Genomic DNA, 26,761 nt, shown 5'->3' with positions numbered 1-26,761 from the left:
GGAGAGAGGAGGGAGAGAAGGGAGAAAAAGGAGGGAGAGAATGGTGGTGAGAGGGATACAGAGAGAAAGAGAAGGGTTGGGAGGGGGAGAGAGGGGGAAGAAGGAGGGAGAGAGAGAGGGAGAGAAGAGAAGAGGGAGGGAGTGTGAGATGGGGGAGTAAAAGAGGAGGAAGAGAGCGAGCGGAGGGGGAGAAAATGACATGTTATTTCTGAGAATCTTTTGCGACTCGTGAATAAGAGTTTTTTTCCTTTTCAAACCTGTCGTGAATGAGACGGTGAATGTGCTCCACGCTGGCTCGATTCACCATCAAGTACTGCGCCTCATTCACCAGCGAGAGGGGGGAGGGGGCGGGGCAGGAGGGGGAGGAGACGGGGGAGGCTGCGGAGAGAGAGAGGGAGACGGTGAGGACAAGTGAGGGAAATCAAAGTGTTTTAAAGTGTCACTAATCCCAAAAAGACGGAGCAGACAATTTATGATAATGATCTCTGAAAATGTGAGTTTCAGATTCACACGTTCAAAGACGACGGAATTCGGACTTGGACTGGACTAAGACTCGGACTGGACTGTTTTCGGACTGGACTCGGACTGGACTCGGACTGGACTCGGACTAAGACTCGGACTGGACTGGACTGGACTGGACTGGACTCGGACTAAGACTCGGACTGGACTGGACTCGGACTAAGACTCGGACTGGACTCGGACTAAGACTCGGACTGGACTGGACTCGGACTGGACTCGGACTGGACTAGGACTGGACTTGGACTGGACTCGGACTGGACTCGGACTGGACTAGGACTGGACTTGGACTGGACTCGGACTGGACTCGGACTGGACTAGGACTGGACTCGGACTGGACTAGGACTGGACTAGGACTGGACTCGGACTGGACTAGGACTGGACTAGGACTGGACTGGACTGGACTAGGACTGGACTAGGACTGGACTGGACTCGGACTTAGACTGGACTCGGACTGGACTCGGACTGAACTCGGACTGGACTCGGACTGGACTGGATTCGGACTAAGACTCGGACTGGACTCGGATTGGACTCGGACTGGACTCGGACTGGACTGGACTCGGATGGACTTGGACTGGACTCGGACTAGGACTCGGACTGGACTCGGACTGGACTCGGACTAAGACTCGGACTGGACTGGACTCGGATGGACTTGGACTGGACTCGGACTAAGACTCGGACTGGACTCGGACTGGACTCGGACTGGACTCGGACTGGACTCGGACTGGACTCGGACTAAGACTCGGACTGGACTCGGACTGGACTCGGACTGGACTCGGACTAAGACTCGGACTGGACCCGGACTTGGACTCAGACTGGACTCGGACTTGGACTCAGACTGGACTCGGACTAAGACTCGGACTGGACTCGGACTAGGACTCAGACTGGACTTGGACTGGACTCGGACTAAGACTCGGACTGGACTCGGACTGGACTCGTAACTAAGACTCGGACTGGACTCGGACTGGACTCGGACTAAGACTTGGACTGGACCCGGACTTGGACTCAGACTGGACTCGGACTTGGACTCGGACTGGACTCGGACTAAGACTCGGACTGGACTCGGACTAGGACTCAGACTGGACTCGGACTGGACTCGGACTTGGACTCGGACTGGACTCGGACTAAGACTCGGACTGGACCCGGACTTGGACTCAGACTGGACTCGGACTAAGACTCGGACTGGACTCGGACTGGACTCTGACTGGACTCGGACTGGACTCGGACTAAGACTCGGACTGGACCCGGACTTGGACTCAGACTGGACTCGGACTTGGACTCAGACTGGACTCGGACTTGGACTCAGACTGGACTCGGACTAAGACTCGGACTGGACTCGGACTAGGACTCAGACTGGACTTGGACTGGACTCGGACTAAGACTCGGACTGGACTCGGACTGGACTCGTAACTAAGACTCGGACTGGACTCGGACTGGACTCGGACTAAGACTCGGACTGGACTCGGACTGGACTCGGACTGGACTCGGACTAAGACTCGGACTGGACCCGGACTTGGACTCAGACTGGACTCGGACTTGGACTCAGACTGGACTCGGACTTGGACTCAGACTGGACTCGGACTAAGACTCGGACTGGACTCGGACTAGGACTCAGACTGGACTTGGACTGGACTCGGACTAAGACTCGGACTGGACTCGGACTGGACTCGTAACTAAGACTCGGACTGGACTCGGACTGGACTCGGACTAAGACTTGGACTGGACCCGGACTTGGACTCAGACTGGACTCGGACTTGGACTCGGACTGGACTCGGACTAAGACTCGGACTGGACTCGGACTAGGACTCAGACTGGACTCGGACTGGACTCGGACTTGGACTCGGACTGGACTCGGACTAAGACTCGGACTGGACTCGGACTGGACTCGGACTGGACTCGGACTGGACTCGGACTAAGACTCGGACTGGACTCGGACTGGACTCGGACTGGAATCGGACTGGACTCGGACTAAGACTCGGACTGGACTCGGACTGGACTCGGACTGGACTCGGACTGGACTCGGACTAAGACTCGGACTGGACTCGGACTGGACTCGGACTGGACTCGGACTGGACTCGGACTAAGACTCGGACTGGATTCGAACCTCGTTTACTGTGATTTTACAACTTTTCTCTTCAAAGTGGCTCAAAGTCGACGAGTCAGACAGTGTTAGAGCGCCTCCTACAGGTCGAACGACTCATTGAACTAAAACACAGTTAAGATCAATATATGTAGAATGTTGGTACAAATTATAAAAATGTTATCACAGAATAGCACAATTTTTAAGTTTATAATTTCACTTCCTGTTTGTAATTGATGACATCACACTAAGACATTACCCAGCAAACACTGGGCCAAAACTCATCTAATGTCACAATTAGTATTTGACAAATAAAAATAAATGAGAGCGACTTTATTCAGTTGAATTAATGTTTAGAGTCAAAAAAGTTGTTTCTTCTTTCTAAACTTTGACTGGAATGAGCGTCCCTGGTGTGATGTCACTTCCTGTCATTTTCTAAAGATTTGTCAACGTTTTCTCGACAAATACCTGTTCGATTGGTGTAAAAGTATCATTTATATGTACAAGAGGTATGAATACACTAAATAAAGTCAACATTAGAACATCGTAAACACCTGTCATCCGCACTTTAAATCCCATGTTTTCCTTTATGCTGCTCCCACAGCTTGGAATACTCTTCAATCTGAACCTGAAGCTTTGTGTGCCGGTTTCTTTAAAGTGTTTCCATGAAAAGACTCTCTGGTAACGCTAATTGACAAATATATAACTCAAACGTATGAATCTTGGCCTCAGACGTGTGCACAGTCATTTCTAATTGGATCTCGCAGCGTCCTTAGCATCCAAAAGTGATTTCACGAGGTTGAGAGCGTTTTCCTCCGACATTAACGCATTTGCTCTAAAGTCAATGATCATAAATGCTGTTGTCGTTGGCGTTTGGTGACATAAATCTGCCGCCGTGTGGTCTGAGCGATCGACAGCCTCAGAAAAGCCGGCTGTTCCTTTTCTTTCCGTCACAGATGGAAAACAGAAGAATGTGCCAGAGTGAAGCGACATGTGCTCGAATACAAGCAGCGTTTTATAAAGAACTGCACACAAACGTAAAGATGCTGAGGGCCCGAGATGCTCAGTCCCCATGATGCTGAGGGCTCATGATGCTGAGGGCCCATGATGCTGAGGGCTCATGATGCTGAGGGCCCATGATGCTGAGGGCTCATGATGCTGAGGGCTCATGATGCTGAGGGCCCATGATGCTGAGGGCCCATGATGCTGAGGCCCAGTGATGCTGAGGCTCATGATGCTGAGGGCCCAGGATGCTGAGGGCCCATGATGCTGAGGGCCCATGATGCTGAGGGCCCATGATGCTGAGGCCCCGTGATGCTGAGGCTCATGATGCTGAGGGCCCAGGATGCTCAGTCCCCATGATGCTGAGGGCCCATGATGCTGAGGGCTCATGATGCTGAGGGCCCATGATGCTGAGGGCTCATGATGCTGAGGGCCCATGATGCTGAGGCCCCGAGATGCTGAGGCCCATGAAGCTAAGGCCCCGTAATGCTGAGACTCATGATGCTGAGGTCCATGAAGCTGAGGTCCATGATGCTGTGGTCCATGATGCTGAGGCCCCGTAATGCTGAGACTCATGATGCTGAGGTCCATGAAGCTGAGGTCCATGATGCTGTGGTCCATGATGCTGAGGGCCTGTGATGCTGAGGCCCAGAGATTCTGAGGGCTCATGATGCTGAGGGCCTGTGATGCCGAGGCCCCATGATGCTGAGGCTCATGATGCTGAGGCCCATGATGCTGAGGCCCCGAGATGCTGAGGCCCATGATGCTGAGGCCCCGTGATGCTGAGACTCATGATGCTGAGGTCCATGAAGCTGAGGTCCATGATGCTGTGGTCCATGATGCTGAGGGCCTGTGATGCTGAGGCCCAGAGATTCTGAGGGCTCATGATGCTGAGGGCCTGTGATGCCGAGGCCCCATGATGCTGAGGCTCATGATGCTGAGGCCCATGATGCTGAGGCCCCGAGATGCTGAGGCCCATGATGCTGAGGCCCCGTGATGCTGAGACTCATGATGTTGAGGTCCATGAAGCTGAGGTCCATGATGCTGTGGTCCATGATGCTGAGGGCCTGTGATGCTGAGGCCCCGAGATTCTGAGGGCTCATGATGCTGCGGGCCTGTGATGCCGAGGCCCCATGATGCTGAGGCTCATGATGCTGAGGCCCATGATGCTGAGGCCCCGAGATGCTGAGGCCCATGATGCTGAGGGCTCATGATGCTGCGGGCCTGTGATGCCGAGGCCCCATGATGCTGAGTACCATGATGCTGAGTACCATGATGCTGAGTACCATGATGCTGAGTACCATGATTCTGAGTACCATGATGCTGAGGCCCCGAGATGCTGAGGCCCATGATGCTCAGTCCCCATGATGCTGAGGGCCCATGATGCTCAGTACCCATGATGCTTAGGCTCATGATGCTCAGACCCGATGATGCTCAGTCCCCACGATGCTGAGGGCCCATGATGCTCAGTTCCCATGATGCTGAGGGCCCATGATGCTTAGGTCCATGATGCTCAGTCTCCATGGTGCTCAGTCTCCATGATGCTCTGTCCCCATGATGCTGAGGGCCCATGATGCTGAGGTCCCATGATGCTGAGGTCCCATGATGCTGAGGTCCCATGATGCTGAGGTCCTATGATGCTTAGGGGCCCATGATGCTGTGGGCCTGTGATAAAGAGACCCCATGATGCTGGGGCTCATGATGCTTAGGGCCCATGATGCTTAGGCCCTGTGATGCTGAGGGCCCCACATTGAACACACATACCGTTTATTGTCTTGTATTTTCCGTGTGTTCCAAAGAGCCAAAGTGATGTAGGGCCTCTTTAGTGCCTCTTTAAAGACCTCATCCAAACGCCGGGCGCTGGAGGCCTCACTTTGACTCGTGTGTTCAAACTTTGCAGCGACACATCGATCTCTTCTGCTTCTGCTGTGACACTGAGGGGCCTCAGGGTGCTGCCCCCTTCAGGTCAAGTCATTTATTCAGGAGAACACCTGCTTAAGCCACAGAGACACTTAATAAACTACAGAGAAGAGAGAGGGAGACAGGAGGAGAGGAGAGAGGAGGGAGTGAACAAGAGAGGGAGAAAGAAGGAGAGAGGGAGAAGGGAGGAGAGAGGAGGGAGTGAACAAGAGAGGGAGAAAGAAGGAGAGAGGGAGAAGCGAGGAGAGAGGAGGGAGTGAACAAGAGAGGGAGAAAGAAGGAGAGAGGGAGAAGCGAGGAGAGAGGAGGGAGTGAACAGGAGAGAGGGAGGAGGAGAGGAGGGAGTGAACGGGAGAGAGGGAGAAAGGAGAGGGCGAGGAGGGAGTGAACAGAGGAGAGGGAGAAGGGAGGAGGGAGTGAACGGGAGAGAGGGAGAAAGAAGGAGGGAGGAGGAAAGAAGGAGAGAGGAAGAAAGGAGAGAGGAGGGAGTGAATGGGAGAGAGGGAGACAAAAGGAGAGGGTGAGGAGGGAGTGAATGGGAGAAAGTGGGAAAGAAGGAGGGAGGAGGAAAGAAGGAGAGAGGAGGAAAGAAGGAGAGAGGAGGGAGTGAACGGGATAAAGGGAAGAAAAGAGATGGGGGCATAGACCGTGGAGAGAGAAAGGAAGAAAAGGAACGACAAACATAACTCAGCCCGAAATATTATCATATTTATACCAAAAAAGAAAAGAAAAAACAACTCCAAATTTAAAGAATCAGAGAGAGAGAGAGAGAGAGAGAGAGAGAGAGAGAGAGAGAGAGAGAGACACTGATTTATGTTATAAAGCAGCGCTGTCCAACGTAAGGCCCAGGGGCCAAATCTGGCCCGCCAAGTGATTTAATCCGGCCCACATTAAAAAAAAAAATTGTGTGTTTATTGGTTTAATTCTGGGTTTAGATGCACTAGTTTAGATCTGTTTGGAGTCTGGGTTAGCATTTTGTATGTCTTTTCTGACAAAATCTGTAGTTATTGAATTGTATTAACTCAATTTATTTAAATAGTGTTGGGGATATTTTGTGCGACCCTAAGTTACAGTAGTGGAGTGGCCCTCTGGTATATTAAGTTGAATAACCCTGCTACAAAGTCTGTATTCCTCTGGGCTTGTAGTCTTTTTAGTCAATTGTAGTCTTTTTTAGTCCATTGTAGTGGTTTAGTGAGCGTTTCTATTCAATTTAACATTTGTTTAAATAATTCCCATCTTAATTCAACAGTTTTTCTCTTCCTGATAATCCACAGGGGGCGTGTCTGAGTTTATAATATCAGAATAATGTGAGGAGTTTATTTTATAGTCTAAAATGGTCTCGTTTTAATTTCTGGGAATGACAATGACTTTTACATTATTCTAAAGCGCCCCCTACAGGGCGAACGACTCATTCAACTAAAACGCAGTTAAGATAAATATATCTTGAATTCTGCTTAAAAGTATAAAAATGTTATCACAGAATAGCTCATTTTTTTAGGATTATAATTTCACTTCCTGTTTGTAATTGATGACATCACAGTAGGAAATTACCCAGCAAACATTGGGCCAAAACTCATCTAATGTCTAATTATTTTTATTTGACAAATACAAATATGTGAGGGCGACTTTATTTTTGTTGAATTAATGTTTAGAGTCAAAAAAGTTATTTCTTTTGTGTAAATTTGGCATAAACTTTGACTGGAACGAGTGTCCCTGGTGTGATGTCACTTCCTGTCATTTTCTCATCATTCAACAGGTATAAAGCAAATAAAGTAAACCTTTTAAAATCGTAAAAACCCGCCATACAGACTGAAATATCATGGCATGACTTTTCTGAGTAAAAGTCGACGGCGTTCAACTTTGTGAATGAATCAAGGCGACGTTTGAAATCGGTGCAGCTTCGGTTCAAGGACGGGCTACAATCACAGGCCTCATTTGTCCAAACCCCCGAGTGTGTTCAGAGGTTTATTTAAGGGTGAATTTGGATGACGTGCGGCGCAGGATTGATTGTGGTCCCGTCAGAGCAGGATGGATCCCCACGAGGGGGGTGGTCCCGTCAGAGCAGGATGGATGCCCACGAGGGGGGTGGTCCCGTCAGAGCAGGATGGATCCCCACGAGGAGTGATGTTTGTGAGGCTAAAAGGCCATTTCTGCTTCATTTCTGCTCGGTCTGATTGAGAAGCTGCTCCAGTGTGAGGCGACTGTCAAACAGGGCTAAAGAGGCAGATATAAAGCAGTGTTCTCGCTGACGGGTTTGGGCACGGCGGGCCGCCGCAGCAATATGCCGCCATGCTGCGGCGGGCCGCCCGCCATGCTGCTAGGCCCCCGTCCATGCGAGCGCCGTAGTACTTTTCGCTCGCGCCGCCAACGGCGCTCGATATGGAAAGCCAATATGATCACACTCCGCCACTTAGGATCCGCGTATGGCTTAAATTAAGAGAACAACGAGCTTGTTTACGGCGCACGGCGTTAAAAGCGCCGCTTTATTTCGTAAAATCGTCAGAAAATACGCTGCGATACAGCGCTCCTAAGTGGCGGAGTGTGAGCATATTGACTTTCCATATCGGCACATTTTTTAAGTACTTTTTTCGAGCGCCGCCTCCCGGCGCCATCCTCCAACCCGCCATCCTCCAACCCGCCATCCTCCAACCTGCCATCTTCCAACCTGCCATCTTCCAACCCGCCATCCTCCAACCCGCCATCTTCCAACCTGCCATCTTCCAACCCGCCATCCTCCAACCCGCCATCCTCCAACCTGCCATCTTCCAACCCGCCATCCTCCAACCTGCCATCTTCCAACCTGCCATCTTCCAACCCGCCATCCTCCAACCCGCCATCCTCCAACCTGCGATCTTCCAACCCGCCATCCTCCAGCCTGACATCTTCCAACCTGCCATCTTCCAACCCGCCATCCTCCAACCCGCCATCCTCCAACCCGCCATCTTCCAACCTGCCATCTTCCAACCCGCCATCTTCCAACCTGCCATCTTCCAACCCGCCATCCTCCAACCCGCCATCCTCCAACCTGCCATCTTCCAACCCGCCATCCTCCAACCTGCCATCCTCCAACCCGCCATCCTCCAACCTGCCATCTTCCAACCTGCCATCTTCCAACCCGCCATCCTCCAACCTGCCATCTTCCAACCTGCCATCTTCCAACCCGCCATCCTCCAACCCGCCATCCTCCAACCTGCCATCTTCCAACCCGCCATCCTCCAGCCTGCCATCTTCCAACCTGCCATCTTCCAACCCGCCATCCTCCAACCCGCCATCCTCCAACCTGCCATCTTCCAACCTGCCATCTTCCAACCCGCCATCCTCCAACCTGCCATCTTCCAACCTGCCATCTTCCAACCCGCCATCCTCCAACCCGCCATCCTCCAACCTGCCATCTTCCAACCCGCCATCCTCCAGCCTGCCATCTTCTAACCTGCCATCCTCCAACCCGCCATCCTCCAACCCGCCATCCTCCAACCCGCCATCTTCCAACCTGCCATCTTCCAACCCGCCATCTTCCAACCTGCCATCTTCCAACCCGCCATCCTCCAACCCGCCATCCTCCAACCCGCCATCCTCCAATCTGCCATCTTCCAACCTGCCATCTTCCAACCCGCCATCCTCCAACCTGCCATCTTCCAACCTGCCATCTTCCAACCCGCCATCCTCCAACCCGCCATCCTCCAACCTGCCATCTTCCAACCCGCCATCCTCCAGCCTGCCATCTTCCAACCTGCCATCTTCCAACCCGCCATCCTCCAACCCGCCATCCTCCAACCCGCCATCTTCCAACCCGCCATCTTCCAACCCGCCATCTTCCAACCTGCCATCTTCCAACCCGCCATCCTCCAACCCGCCATCCTCCAACCCGCCATCCTCCAACCTGCCATCTTCCAACCTGCCATCTTCCAACCCGCCATCCTCCAACCCGCCATCTTCCAACCTGCCATCTTCCAACCCGCCATCTTCCAACCTGCCATCTTCCAACCCGCCATCCTCCAACCCGCCATCCTCCAACCCGCCATCCTCCAACCTGCCATCTTCCAACCTGCCATCTTCCAACCCGCCATCCTCCAACCTGCCATCTTCCAACCTGCCATCTTCCAACCCGCCATCCTCCAACCCGCCATCCTCCAACCTGCCATCTTCCAACCCGCCATCCTCCAGCCTGCCATCTTCCAACCTGCCATCCTCCAACCCGCCATCCTCCAACCCGCCATCCTCCAACCCGCCATCTTCCAACCTGCCATCCTCCAACCCGCCATCCTCCAACCCGCCATCCTCCAACCCGCCATCCTCCAACCTGCCATCTTCCAACCCGCCATCCTCCAACCCGCCATCCTCCAACCCGCCATCCTCCAACCCGCCATCTTCCAACCCGCCATCTTCCAACCCGCCATCTTCCAACCTGCCATCTTCCAACCCGCCATCCTCCAACCCGCCATCCTCCAACCCGCCATCCTCCAACCTGCTATCTTCCAACCCGCCATCCTCCAACCCGCCATCTTCCAACCCGCCATCCTCCAACCCGCCATCCTCCAACCTGCCATCTTCCAACCTGCCATCTTCCAACCCGCCATCCTCCAACCTGCCATCTTCCAACCTGCCATCTTCCAACCCGCCATCCTCCAACCCGCCATCCTCCAACCTGCCATCTTCCAACCCGCCATCCTCCAGCCTGCCATCTTCCAACCTGCCATCTTCCAACCCGCCATCCTCCAACCCGCCATCCTCCAACCCGCCATCCTCCAACCCGCCATCTTCCAACCTGCCATCTTCCAACCCGCCATCTTCCAACCTGCCATCTTCCAACCCGCCATCCTCCAACCCGCCATCCTCCAACCCGCCATCCTCCAACCTGCCATCTTCCAACCTGCCATCTTCCAACCCGCCATCCTCCAACCTGCCATCTTCCAACCTGCCATCTTCCAACCCGCCATCCTCCAACCCGCCATCCTCCAACCTGCCATCTTCCAACCCGCCATCCTCCAGCCTGCCATCTTCCAACCTGCCATCTTCCAACCCGCCATCCTCCAACCCGCCATCCTCCAACCCGCCATCTTCCAACCCGCCATCTTCCAACCCGCCATCTTCCAACCTGCCATCTTCCAACCCGCCATCCTCCAACCCGCCATCCTCCAACCCGCCATCCTCCAACCTGCCATCTTCCAACCTGCCATCTTCCAACCCGCCATCCTCCAACCCGCCATCTTCCAACCTGCCATCTTCCAACCCGCCATCCTCCAACCTGCCATCTTCCAACCCGCCATCCTCCAACCCGCCATCCTCCAACCTGCCATCTTCCAACCCGCCATCCTCCAACCCGCCATCCTCCAACCCGCCATCCTCCAACCCGCCATCCTCCAACCCGCCATCCTCCAACCTGCCATCCAACCTCAGCCCAGCGAGAAGACTGATAAAGGAGGAGTTTTTGACCAATATACACATGTTCTGAAATGCATGTTTATTTATGTTTTTATCATATTACAGAGGAACAGTTTGTTATTGATGTGAGCCAAAGAAAAGCCACTTTCACAAAGTCCAAGTCCCTCCCCCTAAGTGTTACCATGGAGCTCGTCTCACTAATATAACTAATATAGTTATGGCCACAGGTTTATAGTTAAATAACATGTTTTTATTGGGTTTATTAAGCCTAAATATGAAATGATAGATCAATGGGATCAATGTGTTCTGCTTGTGTTAAGTGTGGCTGACCTTTCATTTGAAAAGCCGTGCGCTCGTAGCCTCGGGTCAGAGGAACGAGGAATATTTAATCAGCTTCTCTTTGTTTCCAGGAGCAAGATGTTTTAATGTGTGGCCACAACATTAATGTCCATATTAACCTATTACGGGGTTAATCACAGCGTTTGTAAAATACCAAGGTCCAGATTAATTAATTAAGAAAAAGTATATATTTAAATCATGATAATTACCACTATCATAACTTTATTAGGCCATCAGTAGAGAGACTCCTTTAATACTAGACTGATTAAATGAGTCTTAACTACTCTTGGAGGGTGATTTGAAAGAAAATTATGATACACAACGCTTAATTATATGATTTATTCTCTCCAGCACAAACAGATAAACTGCGTCTCTCTTTATCAGTAGAATGTCTGTGAGCTCAATGCTGCTTTTAAAGTGTTTTTTAATTGCATTACAGACTAAACTAACGTTCTTTTCGCTCTAACGCGTTCTCGATGCATGTGAAGATTGATGGCTAAATGTACGTTTCCTCGGTCGCCATTACATTCAGACCTGTACACGACAAACACAAGGACAAAACCATTTACATCCGGACCAAACGTGTCGAGAAGAGAAATGGCCCCGGTTTAGCGTGAAAGCTCCGAGCACTTAAGACTAAATGGATTTCACGTAGGGGCCCTCGACGCCGCCGATCACCATGAAAACGTCTGTTAAAAGCAACGCTGGACTTTGACGGCTTTGACGGTTCACAACGCTGCGCAGAATGACGCCAGATATTAAATACATCAAATATATTCACTTTGTGTTTCATTATTTGGCAAAAGAAAAGAAATAAAAGACTTTTATTGTTGATTTTCCTGTTAAAAATCATGATAGGCAAACGGGGTTCTGTTTTTTCATGTAAAGGTGTAACGAGATATCATTTCTTCCACTGCCAGGCCAAGTTACAGGTCAGATCTATGGAAAGGAGAGTGGGAACGCGTGCTGTTCCTGGTATTTTTGAGCGATAAAACATCTGTAAGTGATAAACTGCAAGAGAAATAAGTTAAACGCAACAAACAAAGCAACACCTCAATGGACAGTGTTACAGAAAACTGAATATCTGCAATAAAAGTGACTAAAAATGTAGTTGATAAAATAAATAAAATAAATAAACGGTGGCAAAGGCGGTTAGCGCTCTTGCCTCCCAAGAAGGAGATCATGGGTTCGATTCCCGGACCAGACCAACATCACATGATCTCTCTGGGTGGAGTTTGCATGTTCTCCCCGTGTTACCTCCGGGTTCTCCGCCTTCCTCCCACCGTCCAAAGACATACATGTGTTAGGTAAAATTGGCGACTCTAAATTGGCCCTAGTGAATGAATGTGAGCGTGAACTGTCTGTAATGTCTGTGTCTCTGTGTTGGCCCTGCGACAAGTTGGCCACTGTCCAGGGTGTACCCCGCCTAAGGCCGGAAGTCACTGGGATAGACTCCAGTCACCCGCGACCCCGAAAGGGAACAAGCGGTAGAAAATGGATGGATGGAAAATAAATAAAATAAATAAAATAAATAAAATAAATAAAATAAATAAAATAAATAAAATAAATAAAATAAAATAAAATAAAATAAAATAAATGATGACAGTGTTTCAGAATACTGAATATCTGCAATAAAAGTGTGGTTGATAAAAGAACAAACTTAATAACTCATGAGACAACGAGACTGAAGCAGCTTAAAACAATAACAACAACCAATTTCACTGATAATCTGCGCCCATTTAAATAATCTCAAACACATATTGCACGTGAACGTACCGTCTCCGCGGCTGGACTCCCGTCGCTTCGTTTTCTTGGCGTCTCGTGTGAAATCCGGACTGAGCCTTATCAAGCGACACTTCTGTCGGAGAAAGCGCTCGAGCCACTCGGCCGCGGCGTCCCCACAGTCCAGCGTCTCCACTCTAGAAGCACAAAAGATCGCATTCAGAACGTCCCGGGGGAAATCTGCTCTGACGCCGCGACCGTTCCGAGGCCGACAACGGGATCGTGCCGAGGTGTGTCCAGGGAGAACAATATTAGATCACAATCTCCCGCGCAAACGACAAATAATAGAAGTCATGAGTGAAACGGAGAGAAGAGGTCAAAGGAGTTTGCATTTTCTCCCGGTGTCGACGCAGTTTTCCCTAAGCTTTTCCCTCACAAACATGCGGTCGGGGTGCAGCAGCTAAGGTCTAAACCCCAATCAGATCCACCGATTTGTAATAGTAGCGCGTAAAACTGTGAGTCAAAGGTCGCGCTGCGGTTCAGAACGTGCCGCTCGCATCATCACGTGGAGTAAGAGCGAGAGAGAGTTCCTGTTGGCTCGCCGGAGTTCCCGTGCGCCCCCTGGAGGCTGACGTGACGCTGCAGGACACAGTCTTTTGTCCTGAGGGTTGTTACTCCCCTGTTGACCCTCCTGTTAAGCTGCACTGAAAAATTGGTTTGAGTCGTTTTATTTTGCGGCTCAGTGTTTCAATCGAGTTAAATGAAGTTACACTGACCGATTGTAGGGAATAAGCAACTATATAATTAAGAAAAATGGACTATAATGACGCTAAATCACTCACAAAACGACATTTTATCACAAAAACAGAGGCATTATTAAATTAGAATGAAATGTATAAGCTATATACAATATTTCTGATCAACAATTTTATTCATAAAATTCTCGATCTAAAAGACTTCAGTTACTATATTTCAACCTTTGTTTGTTTGAAATGTATTTAAAAGGTCTCGATGTACGATAGAGCCTAAAAACATAGGCCTAAAATAGAACCTAAAACGAACCTCTCAAACGTTTCACACCGAGTTCCACCAAGATAATGTCTGGCTTTATGAGAAACACCAGATCTAAACTATATCAGGTCAAAAATAGGAGATTAAATGAGAAAATAAATAAAAACAAGGACTATTATTGATAAAGGAATGATACAATAGTAATTAACAAAGAGAAGGACGAAAACATGAATAGATTTCCTTCAAAATTAAACAAATACACTATTACCAGAAGCACCCGGAGGTACGCATACTACACTTTGAGAAACACTGCTACTTATTACATTATTTCAACTTATAAGTATAAACTTTTCAAAATAATGTGCTGCGTCGTGGAAACATTTCGATACCTCAAGGACTGCATCTGATGGAGAATGAAAATGTCAAGTTGAGAAGTAAAATTATGTTTATTTTTCATGTTAAATTGCTAATATTTTGACACATAATTATTGTTTTTAAGAGTAAAGTTTCTTCTTATGTTGCCTCCATAAACTTTCCCACGTTATAGACTTTATGTCTCGTCACATTCACATAAAGTCTGGACTTAATCAGCGACTTTGAAGGTTATCGTATTGTGTGATCAGAATTTTATATGTCCATTAGTGAAATATATAATATATATAGCCAGACTTGTCCAGACAGACGTATAATTTAGACTCGTTTGTGCTGCACTCGTATACAGCCCTTTTCAAATATGTCTCTCCACTACTCCAACTTTTTTTCTCACATTTCAGCCTGGACTGTGTAAGGCAGAGAGAAAATCAAGATAATATTGATAAAATATTAAATGTGTTTTGCAGTTTTGTAGTAATATTTTATCCACCCGTATAAGATATTTTCTGATTTCAATATTGGATTTTTAAACTAATGTGGAAATCAAAACTACTGAAATCAGTCAAAGTGCTCTACATAACTTTTGTGTATAACATCAATAACATCTCCATGGAGACAATAAGAAGGCCGTCCCTCCACCAGAACACTTATACATACCTTATATATACCTTTAACTTATTTAAACATGACATTAAACACACACATGAAACACATTTGTGTAACATGCGTCTCACCTGTCGCCGCACACTTTGCTCTGACACACTTTGCTCTGGCTCTTGGTTTCCAGGGGAACTGAAATGCTCTCCATCTCTGTGGGGCAGAGAACAAGACTGTGACTGCAGAAGTCCATCTGAATGAACACCATTATGTTTGATTATGCCAAACACTCATGTAAGGAATAGGAACGTTGTGATTAACGCAACTGGAGGATAAGATTATTGTGCCTTGTTTTTGGCACAATAATCTTATCCTGACCTGCAGCCAGCTCTGACCTGCGGCCAGCTCTGACCTGCGATCAGCTCTGACCTGCGGCCAGCTCTGACCTGCGATCAGCTCTGACCTGCGATCAGCTCTGACCTGCGGCCAGCTCTGACCTGCGATCAGCTCTGACCTGCGGCCAGCTCTGACCTGCGATCAGCTCTGACCTGCGATCAGCTCTGACCTGCGATCAGCTCTGACCTGCGGCCAGCTCTGACCTGCGATCAGCTCTGACCTGCGGCCAGCTCTGACCTGCGATCAGCTCTGACCTGCGGCCAGCTCTGACCTGCGATCAGCTCTGACCTGCGGCCAACTCTGACCTGCGGCGAGCTCTCACCTGTGGCGAGCTCTCACCAGCGGCGAGCTCTGACCTGTGATCAGCTCTGACCTGCGGCGAGCTCTGACCTGCGGCGAGCTCTGACCTGCGGCGGCGAGCTCTGACCTGCGGCGAGCTCTGACCTGCGGCGAGCTCTGACCTGCGGCGAGCTATGACCTGTGGCGAGCTCTTCCTTGTGGCGAGCTCCCACCTGTGGCGAGCTCTCACCTGTGGCGAGCTCTGACCTGTGGCGAGCTCTCACCTGTGGCGAGCTCACCTGTGGCGAGCTCTGACCTGTGGCGAGCTCTAACCTGTGGCGAGCTCTGACCTGTGGCGAGCTCTCACCTGTGGCAAGCTCTCACCTGTGGCGAGCTCTGACCTGTGGCGAGCTCTCACCTGTGGCGAGCTCTGACCTGTGGCGAGCTCTCACCTGTGGCGAGTTCTCACCTGTGGCGAGCTCTGACCTGTGGCGAGCTCTCACCTGTGGCGAGCTCTGACCTGCGGCGAGCTCTGACCTGCGGCGAGCTATGACCTGTGGCGAGCTCTCCCTTGTGGCGAGCTCCCACCTGTGGCGAGCTCTCACCTGTGGCGAGCTCTGACCTGTGGCGAGCTCTCACCTGTGGCGAGCTCACCTGTGGCGAGCTCTGACCTGTGGCGAGCTCTAACCTGTGGCGAGCTCTGACCTGTGGCGAGCTCTCACCTGTGGCGAGCTCTCACCTGTGGCGAGCTCTGACCTGTGGCGAGCTCTCACCTGTGGCGAGCTCTGACCTGTGGCGAGCTCTCACCTGTGGCGAGTTCTCACCTGTGGCGAGCTCTGACCTGTGGCGAGCTCTCACCTGTGGCGAGCTCTGGCCTGTGGCGAGCTCTCACCTGTGGCGAGCTCTGACCTGTGGCGAGCTCTCACCTGTGGCGAGCTCTGACCTGTGGCGAGCTCTCACCTGTGGCGTGCAGCAGAAGTTGGTTGGAGCTCAGGAGGATCTCAGGTTTGATGAGGCAGAGTCGAGGTTCTCTCTTTTGGCTCAGACAGACTCCGTTGGCGTTCACCACCATGAAGCTGCGGTCGAACAGCAGACCCTGACGTCCCAGAGGCCACTGCTGCACCTGCATCACGCACAGGGCCCAAAAACAGAACATACGGGCGGTTTAATTCACTAACAGAGGTGGTAACTAAAAAAAAGTGCTTCTTGGAGTCTTTTTCAGTCACCTTACTTTGATTGTACACTGCAACAATTCTCTTCTAACTTGAATGCATTGTGGTTCCTCTTTTTACTGCATTTCAAGATGAAATGTCTGTTCTTGATCTTGAAATTTCCCCCCAAAAATCCGACTTATATATATATCAATATATATATATATATATATATATATATATATATATATATATATATATATATATATATATATATATATATATATATATATATATATATAATATATATATATATATATATATATATGTTTTTGTCTTCTCTATTATGCATTATTTTTTGGCTGGTGCGACTTATAGTCCGGAAAATACGTTAACTTCAAATTACAAATCAGATATCGCCAAAACACATGTATCCACAGCACTTATATTAGCCCGCTGTGCTAATGCTACATTATTCTACAATTAAATCAAAATGAATCAAGTGGTTTCCAGCTTTTAAATAAGAAAATAATCAAATCGAATCAAAAATCGTGGTCAATCCAGGGCTAGAAGATACGACAAACAGCGAATCAAGTATATATTTTCTATCTTATTGTCCAGCCTTAGATACGGGACAGTTTTATGTCGCTTCCTCTGACATCTCCAGCCTCAGTCCTGTTCTGACCGCCGCAGTGGACAGCAGGAAGTCCCTCTGAGGTTTGTGTCAAGCCAGGTACGACCAAGATCTGCAGCTCAGACAGTAACGAGAGCCCGAGAGACTTTAAATGTAGAATATGCATTTAATGTGTTGCGGCACGAGACTGACGGACAGCGGTGGCTCCGAAACTATGTCCGGTCCACTGAGAGTCTGGCTTATTTTCATCTTCATCATGTTTCTCACTGAAAACAGGAGAAATGGGTTGAATTGGGCGATGCATTTCAACATCCACTTATTCAGCTCTCCAAACACAAAACTGGAGCAAAACAAATGGGGATCATTTAAATTAGAAGTTTGGGTCTGGATTTGTCTCCACGATTTTGATTGGTGTGATTGAGAAATGTTTGGTCACGAGTTAAAATAAAATATATATAAAACAATAATAATAATAATAAAGTACTGAGAAACAGCACGCATTTCTAAATCAACACGTAAATTGGATAATCTGCGGTAAAGTGAGGTGTTTTCTGTCTGGTTCAAAGCCATTTGATCATAAAGTAGGAGAGATTGGTAATCCAGGCAAGCGCAGAAGGTCGACGCTGATGTTTGTGAAAGTTAAGGTCACTCCAAGTATTGATCAGGAAGTGTTAACTGTGCGGGTTTATTCATGTATCTTTAAAAAATTCCAGGCTCAAAACGATGATGTTTTGCTGTGCTTGTGCGTAAAATGTGTCTCAACTGTCTCTTTCAAATGTATTCAAATATTGTATTGTGATTTTACTGCACTTGTATTGGCTTTACACTGGACCAAGAGCTCTCGTAAAATAAGAGTTGTTTTTTTAATGATTTTTATATGCCTGTTTCACCCTTGAAGCCCTGTTTATCCATGTGATCTGAGGTTCAGAGCAGGTTGTGCCTGAGGCTGGACGGCCTGCTTTTAAATGTATATTTTGTTTTATTTTCTTAAAAGCTGTTTAGATGTGTAATGTTTTAAAACATGTGTGCTGTTATATATTTACTTTGCCACAGGTCAAGAGAGGTCTGAATAAAATAAATAAAATAAATAAAGCTATTTAATTGCATTTTGTGTGCTACAAATAGATTTGGATTGATTGCAAACAGGACTAAAAAGAGGGAAGAGAAATAAAAACCATGCAGCTCAAACCTCAAATGCGCCGCAGGATTTGATGGGGTAAATGTAGATATTGGTGAGAGAACAGCCTTCTTCCTTGTGGATTTTCACCTCAGCATGTCCAAAACTCCTCTCTGATCCTCCTCTGCACCTCTGCTCATCCACTTCCTCTGTCTCCTTCCCATTCTGGCGTGCGATTGGCTGCAGGCCCGTCGTATCCCATGGCGACGGCGCATTCGCGAGCGCGTCCACCCTCTCTCGGTCCACCGTCACCGGCCCCTCGACGAAACACTCCACCACAAACCTGAGAAAGCTTTGACAGTCCTGGAACGTGGACATGTAACCGAAGGACACGCGCACGGATCCGGTCGGTCGCCCTAGAACCAAGTCCACGTCGTCTCCGCAAACGTGACCGGCCTGAGAACACAGACGGGGCAAAAGCAGGAGTGTGGGGACGTGCATGGCCTGGTTACATTCAAATACAATGATCTCGCCATCTAGACTACTACTACTATTGCTTTTACTTATGATTAGGGATTATTTTGAGTGAATATTTGCAAAAGATATCATTTAAATCCAACAGAAGTGTGTCAAAACATTCTTTAAAACTGTCTTTACACGTCTTAGTTGACGTTTACCGTATTTTCCGGACTGTAAGTCGCACCTTTTTTCATAGTTTTGGCCGAGGTGCGACTTATACTTATATTTCTACTTATATACTTATACTCCAGTGTGACTTATACTTATATTTCTACTTATATACTATATACTTATAGTGCAACTTATATATGTTTTTTTCTTCTCTATTACGCATTTTTTGGCTGGTGCGACTTATACTCCAGTGCGACTTATAGTCCGGAGAATACGGTAATTATCAGACAAATGTGAAATGTCTATAAAATTAATCACAAAGGTGCAAAAATATCCCAAAATAAGTATATACAAATATTTAACACTTTATTTATTAGCTCCCGTGTTGTTGCCACGATCCCGCGCCGAGCTAGCCGCCCTAACGTCAACTCCGACTGTGCGTTTCCTTTCATTTCGAGTTCTAAAACGTGTATTTCCAAAGAGAAAACACTCAAGAACATACAAATACATGGTGTCCTGTGATCTAAGAGGGCGTCGTCTCCGGGTCGGCCTCCGTTAGCCCCGGTATAACCCCATCTCGGCCGCTCGCCACGCTCCTCCCGGCGCCGTCCTTTACCTGCAGGTTGCTCTTCACTTGCCGGTCGCTGATGCCCAGAAAGGCCTGGCACGCGCCCGTGTTGCAGAAGCAGCCGGTGCGCACGTGGATGTTATAGAGCGCGGCCATGCGGTCCACCTGCGGCGACACGGGCGGAGTCCATGTCACGTTACGCCCGGAGAAAAGACGGTTTATTAGCCCCGTTACCGGTCGTTCGGTCTGACCGCTGGAGCTGAATGGAAGCTAATGCAGAGGGTTGTCAAGGAAACGCTCTAAAGGTGATATATCTGTAGTATAATATGTAGTATAATATGTAGTATAATCTGTAGTATAGTCTGTAGTGTAATCTGTAGTGTAATCTGTAGTATAGTCTGTAGTATAGTCTGTAGTATAATCTGTAGTATAATCTGTAGTATAATCTGTAGTATAGTCTGTAGTATAGTCTGTAGTATAGTCTGTAGTATAATCTGTAGTGTAATCTGTAGTATAGTCTGTAGTATAGTCTGTAGTATAATCTGTAGTATAATCTGTAGTATAATCTGTAGTGTAATCTGTAGTATAGTCTCTAGTATAATCTGTAGTATAATCTGTAGTATAATCTGTAGTGTAATCTGTAGTATAGTCTGTAGTATAGTCTGTAGTATAATCTGTAGTATAGTCTGTAGTATAATCTTTAGTATAATCTGTAGTATAATCTGTAGTATAATCTGTAGTATCATTTGTAGTATAATCTGTAGTATAGTCTGTAGTGTAATCTGTAGTATAGTCTGTAGTATAGTCTGTAGTATAATCTGTAGTATAGTCTGTAGTATAATCTGTAGTATAATATGTAGTATAGTCTGTAGTATAGTCTGTAGTATAATCTGTAGTATAGTCTGTAGTATAATCTGTAGTATAGTCTGTAGTATAATCTGTAGTATAGTCTGTAGTATAATCTTTAGTATAATCTGTAGTATAATCTGTAGTATAATCTGTAGTATAGTCTGTAGTATAGTCTGTAGTATAATCTGTAGTATAGTCTGTAGTATAGTCTGTAGTATAATCTGTAGTATAGTCTGTAGTATAATCTGTAGTATAGTCTGTAGTATAGTCTGTAGTGTAATCTGTAGTATAGTCTGTAGTATAGTCTGTAGTATAATCTGTAGTATAGTCTGTAGTATAATCTGTAGTATAATATGTAGTATAGTCTGTAGTATAGTCTGTAGTATAATCTGTAGTATAGTCTGTAGTATAATCTGTAGTATAGTCTGTAGTATAATCTGTAGTATAGTCTGTAGTATAATCTTTAGTATAATCTGTAGTATAATCTGTAGTATAATCTGTAGTATAGTCTGTAGTATAGTCTGTAGTATAATCTGTAGTATAGTCTGTAGTATAGTCTGTAGTATAATCTGTAGTATAGTCTGTAGTATAATCTGTAGTATAGTCTGTAGTATAGTCTGTAGTATAATCTGTAGTATAATCTGTAGTATCATTTGTAGTATAATCTGTAGTATAGTCTGTAGTATAATCTGTAGTATAATCTGTAGTATCATTTGTAGTATAATCTGTAGTATAGTCTGTAGTATAATCTGTAGTATAGTCTGTAGTATAGTCTGTAGTATAATCTGTAGTACAGTCTGTAGTATAATCTGTAGTATAATATGTAGTATAGTCTGTAGTATAGTCTGTAGTATAATCTGTAGTATAGTCTGTAGTATAATCTGTAGTATAGTCTGTAGTATAATCTGTAGTATAGTCTGTAGTATAATCTTTAGTATAATCTGTAGTATAATCTGTAGTATAATCTGTAGTATAGTCTGTAGTATAGTCTGTAGTATAATCTGTAGTATAGTCTGTAGTATAGTCTGTAGTATAATCTGTAGTATAGTCTGTAGTATAATCTGTAGTATAGTCTGTAGTATAGTCTGTAGTGTAATCTGTAGTATAGTCTGTAGTATAGTCTGTAGTATAATCTGTAGTATAGTCTGTAGTATAATCTGTAGTATAATATGTAGTATAGTCTGTAGTATAGTCTGTAGTATAATCTGTAGTATAGTCTGTAGTATAATCTGTAGTATAGTCTGTAGTATAATCTGTAGTATAGTCTGTAGTATAATCTTTAGTATAATCTGTAGTATAATCTGTAGTATAATCTGTAGTATAGTCTGTAGTATAGTCTGTAGTATAATCTGTAGTATAGTCTGTAGTATAGTCTGTAGTATAATCTGTAGTATAGTCTGTAGTATAATCTGTAGTATAGTCTGTAGTATAGTCTGTAGTATAATCTGTAGTATAATCTGTAGTATCATTTGTAGTATAATCTGTAGTATAGTCTGTAGTATAATCTGTAGTATAATCTGTAGTATCATTTGTAGTATAATCTGTAGTATAGTCTGTAGTATAATCTGTAGTATAATATGTAGTATAATCTGTAGTATAGTCTGTAGTATAATCTGTAGTATAGTCTGTAGTATAATCTGTAGTATAGTCTGTAGTATAATCTTTAGTATAATCTGTAGTATAATCTGTAGTATAATCTGTAGTATAATCTGTAGTATAGTCTGTAGTATAATCTGTAGTATAGTCTGTAGTATAGTCTGTAGTATAATCTGTAGTATAGTCTGTAGTATAATCTTTAGTATAATCTGTAGTATAATCTGTAGTATAATCTGTAGTATAGTCTGTAGTATAGTCTGTAGTATAATCTGTAGTATAGTCTGTAGTATAGTCTGTAGTATAATCTGTAGTATAGTCTGTAGTATAATCTTTAGTATAATCTGTAGTATAATCTGTAGTATAGTCTGTAGTATTATCTTTAGTATAATCTGTAGTATAATCTGTAGTATAATCTGTAGTATAGTCTGTAGTATAGTCTGTAGTATAATCTGTAGTATAGTCTGTAGTATAATCTTTAGTATAATCTGTAGTATAATCTGTAGTATAGTCTGTAGTATAATCTTTAGTCTAATCTGTAGTATACTCTGTAGTATAATCTGTAGTATAGTCTGTAGTATAATCTGTACTCTTTAGTAAACCAACTGTCAACGCGTCTGAGCAGTGATGATGGTGATTTATCTCCAGTTACACAAAGAAATACTGGAGGAGACAAATATTTAAAACTGTTTCAAATGAAATAGCAAAATGAGGGCTGTAACTATCAATTATTGTGCTGACGGATCAATCTAGTATTTATTCGTTTGACTAGTTATTTAGAATGCAGACGGTCTATAATTTCTTTGAATATTGCTAATGGCGGTGAATTCCTCACAGACTTGTGAGAGAAAGTTGCTAAATTAGCATTTTTGCTAATTAGAGTATTATATTTGAGTTTAAGAACTCAAAGTCTGCAGAAAATCAGCGAATGGAAATTAAATGTGTTTCTTCAGCCATAATTCTGCTCTGATAATGTCCAGATAGAAACATGCCATAGATTACGTTATACGTTCATAACACGTTCATAAAACATTTATACTAGGTTCATACTACGTTCATAACACGTTCATAATACGTTCATAACACGTTCATAATTTGTTCATAATACGTTCATAACACGTTCATAATTCGTTAATAATACGTTCATAATACGTTCATAACACGTTCATAATACGTTCATAACACGTTCATAATTCGTTCATAATACGTTCATAATACGTTCATAACACGTTCATAATACGTTCATACCACGTTCATAACACGTTCATAATACGTTCATAACACGTTCATAATACGTTCATACCACGTTCATAATACGTTCATAATTCGTTCATAATACGTTCATAACACGTTCATAATACGTTCATAACACGTTCATAATACGTTCATAATACGTTCATAATACGTTCATAACACGTTCATAATACGTTCATAATACGTTCATAACACGTTCATAATACGTTCATACTACGTTCATAATACATTCATAACCCGTTCATAATTCGTTCATAACACGTTTATAATACGTTCATAACATGTTCATACTACGTTCATAATACATTCATAACACGTTCATAATTCGTTCATAACACGTTTATAATACGTTCATAACATGTTCATAATAGGTTCATAATACGTTCATAATACGTTCATAACATGTTCATAATACGTTCATAATACGTTCATAATACGTTCATAATACGTTCATAACATGTTCATAATACGTTCATAATAGGTTCATAATACGTTCATAATACGTTCATACCTGTGAATACCCGATGAAGTCTCCGTGCGCGTCCAGGAGGTTGAAGTTGATGATGGGCCCTTGGGTGCTGGGACAGTCAAACTGGCCCTCAGTGTAGATCTGAGCTGCTGGAAGTCCAGTGCCATGACGGAGGTTGGAGAGCACCATGTACGTGAAGCGAGCCAAGCTGAATGTGTGCTGCTGGACCCACTGCATCCCCCCTGTAGAGACACAAACATGGAGGCTGAGACAAACATGGAGGCTGAACGTGTGCTGCTGGACCCACTGCATCCCCCCTGTAGAGACACAAACATGGAGGCTGAACGTGTGCTGCTGGACCCACTGCATCTCCCCTGTAGAGACACAAACATGGAGGCTGAACGTGTGCTGCAGGACCCACTGCATCCCCCCTGTAGAGACACAAACATGGAGGCTGAAGCTGAACGTGTGCGGCTGGACCCACTGCATCCCCCCTGTAGAGACACAAACATGGAGGCTGAGACAAACATGGAGGCTGAAGCTGAATGTGTGCTGCTGGACCCACTGCATCCCCCCTGTAGAGACACAAACATGGAGGCTGTGGCAAACATGGAGGCTGAAGCTGAATGTGTGCTGCTGGACCCACTGCATCCCCCTGAGAGACAAACATGGAGGCTGTGACAAACATGGAGGCTGAACGTGTGCTGCTGGACCCACTGCATCCCCTGAGAGAGACAAACATGGAGGCTGAACGTGTGCTGCTGGACCCATTGCATCCCTCCTGAGAGAGACAAACATGGAGGCTGTGACAAACATGGAGGCTGAAGCTGAATGTGTGCTGCTGGACCCACTGCAACCCCCCTAAGAGAGACAAACATGGAGGCTGTGACAAACATGGAGGCTGAACGTGTGCTGCTGGACCCACTGCATCCCCCCTGAGAGAGACAAACATGGAGGCTGTGACAAACATGGAGGCTGAACGTGTGCTGCTGGACCCACTGCATCCCCCCTGAGAGAGACAAACATGGAGGTTGAACGTGTGCTGCTGGACCCACTGCATCCCCCCTGAGAGAGACAAACATGGAGGCTGAAGCTGAATGTGTGCTGCAGGACCCACTGCATCCCCCTGAGAGAGACACAAACATGGAGGCTGAACGTGTGCTGCTGGACCCACTGCATCTCCCCTGAGACACAAACATGGAGGCTGAACGTGTGCTGCTGGACCCACTGCATCTCCCCTGAGAGACACAAACATGGAAGCTGAACGTGTGCTGCTGGACCCACTGCATCCCCCCTGAGAGAGACACAAACATGGAGGCTGAATGTGTGCTGCTGGACCCACTGCATCTCCCATGAAAGAGAGACAAACATGGAAGCTGAGCCAAGCTGAATGTGTGCTGCTGGACCCACTACATCCCCCCTGAAAGACACAAACATGGAGGCCGAGGCAAAAATGGAGGCCGAGGCAAACATGGAGGCTGAGACAAACATGGAGGCTGAGTGTGAATACCACAGAGAAGACCTAATGAAGGTCAAGTCTGAGGTGATGAGGGGAACTATGGGTTAGGGTGAGTAGGGTGTGTAGTTCTTTCTTGTGTAGTTCTGGTGGCTGTTTAGTCTCTCCTTTGTACCGCTCTTTAAAGTTCTTCACTGCATTGGACAGCGTGAACTACATTGCTCTGTTTTTGTGTTGCATCTCGTCCTCAGGGTGAACCAGTTTTTGTCTGAAAGTGTAAAAAACAGGGATTTCGTGTTGTCTAAAAAATATTTTGCTCTTTATCCGACAGTCTCGAGACATAAGGGATCGAAAGACCCTTCTCTGTTCTGTTTCCCTTTTGTGAGAGTTATATTAGTTACTTTCCACATGTGGTTTTAATGATAGGATTCTGTTTACAGTGCACTTTTCATTAAAGACAAACTGTGCTTTTGTCTGCTAAATATTTATCATCTATGGATCATAATCTTATAACATAGACATTTCAAATCGCAATACGGAATAAAAGAAATGTGTAAACAGAAAACATTTCATGAAGGATTTTTCTTTAAAGGATTATTTCGTGCTAATGTGCAACACGTGAACATTTGAAAATCCATCAACTCCATTTCGTCCAGCGCGAGTTCAGACGTCACATGTGCCGGGAGTCACATCTCTTTTCAAAAGCATGTTCTGGCCCTCAGGCTTCATCACGGGACGGGACAGCGCGGCGTGAAATGGGAACGAGACCGCTGAGGGACATGCGGCAAATTGTCAGAGCTGGAGTCGGCGTGCTTTCCGCTCGACCGGCGCCCCGTTCATTTCCTGCGGATCAAAAGTGTGCACCTGTGAGTTTGTAGAGCGCGTCGAAGCTGTGGTTGAGAGCGATGACATCCAGGAACGAGACTGTGCCGTCCTCAAATCTGCAAAACGACAACAAACAAACAAACAAACAAACAAACAGTCAAGAGTTTGTGAAAGTGTAACAAAAAAAATGAACAATGAAGAGTGTCAGTGATACAAAATGGACCAAAAACATGGTATTAAAGGTTTTTTGAAGAAAAATATGTATAAATAAAAATGAATAAAACTGAAATAAATATAAAGCTCTATAGGCCTCTAGTCCTTTTTGTGTCGAGGCATTAGTGTGTCCTCGGAGGAGCTCAGGGGCGGAGTCAGATTTACCTGGAGACACTGGCGATCCTGCTATTGCGCCAAATAATATAATGCGTTTTTTTTATTTCTTAATATTCCATATGCCGCTGTGGTCAGCCATTATCAAACGCAGCCTCGCCTCATCGATAATCGTCTGGTCATTTGGACATTCATTCACAAGACTCCCCACGTGCGCACAGACTCACGCCCTCCGGGGGGCGCTGCAGCTCCGTCGCATCCACATCAGTCAC

The 26,761-nt window shown here is 46.2% G+C and overlaps 1 protein-coding gene across 1 annotated transcript in view; it reads right to left on the bottom strand.

Annotated features, from left to right (window-relative positions):
- The window catches only part of mocos (molybdenum cofactor sulfurase), a 44,684-nt gene that overhangs the window by 10,641 nt on the left and 7,282 nt on the right, over positions 1 to 26,761 (bottom strand). Inside the window, exons 5-12 of the mRNA XM_072436998.1 lie at positions 26,202 to 26,278; positions 23,924 to 24,123; positions 19,765 to 19,881; positions 18,591 to 18,974; positions 16,577 to 16,739; positions 15,079 to 15,154; positions 13,016 to 13,158; positions 258 to 378 (exon numbers count right to left, since the gene is read on the bottom strand). Coding sequence (XP_072293099.1) covers positions 258 to 378; positions 13,016 to 13,158; positions 15,079 to 15,154; positions 16,577 to 16,739; positions 18,591 to 18,974; positions 19,765 to 19,881; positions 23,924 to 24,123; positions 26,202 to 26,278 — 1,281 coding nt within the window. The remainder of the gene's footprint in view (positions 1 to 257; positions 379 to 13,015; positions 13,159 to 15,078; positions 15,155 to 16,576; positions 16,740 to 18,590; positions 18,975 to 19,764; positions 19,882 to 23,923; positions 24,124 to 26,201; positions 26,279 to 26,761) is intronic.

Source organism: Eucyclogobius newberryi, unplaced genomic scaffold (genome assembly GCF_026437365.1).
Source record: "Eucyclogobius newberryi isolate DKJ021-1_F unplaced genomic scaffold, fEucNew1.0.hap1 SCAF_8, whole genome shotgun sequence".
NCBI lineage: Eukaryota > Metazoa > Chordata > Actinopteri > Gobiiformes > Gobiidae > Eucyclogobius > Eucyclogobius newberryi.
The sequence above is the reverse complement of the archived record's forward strand: the minus strand, read 5'-3'. Positions and strand labels throughout refer to the sequence as shown.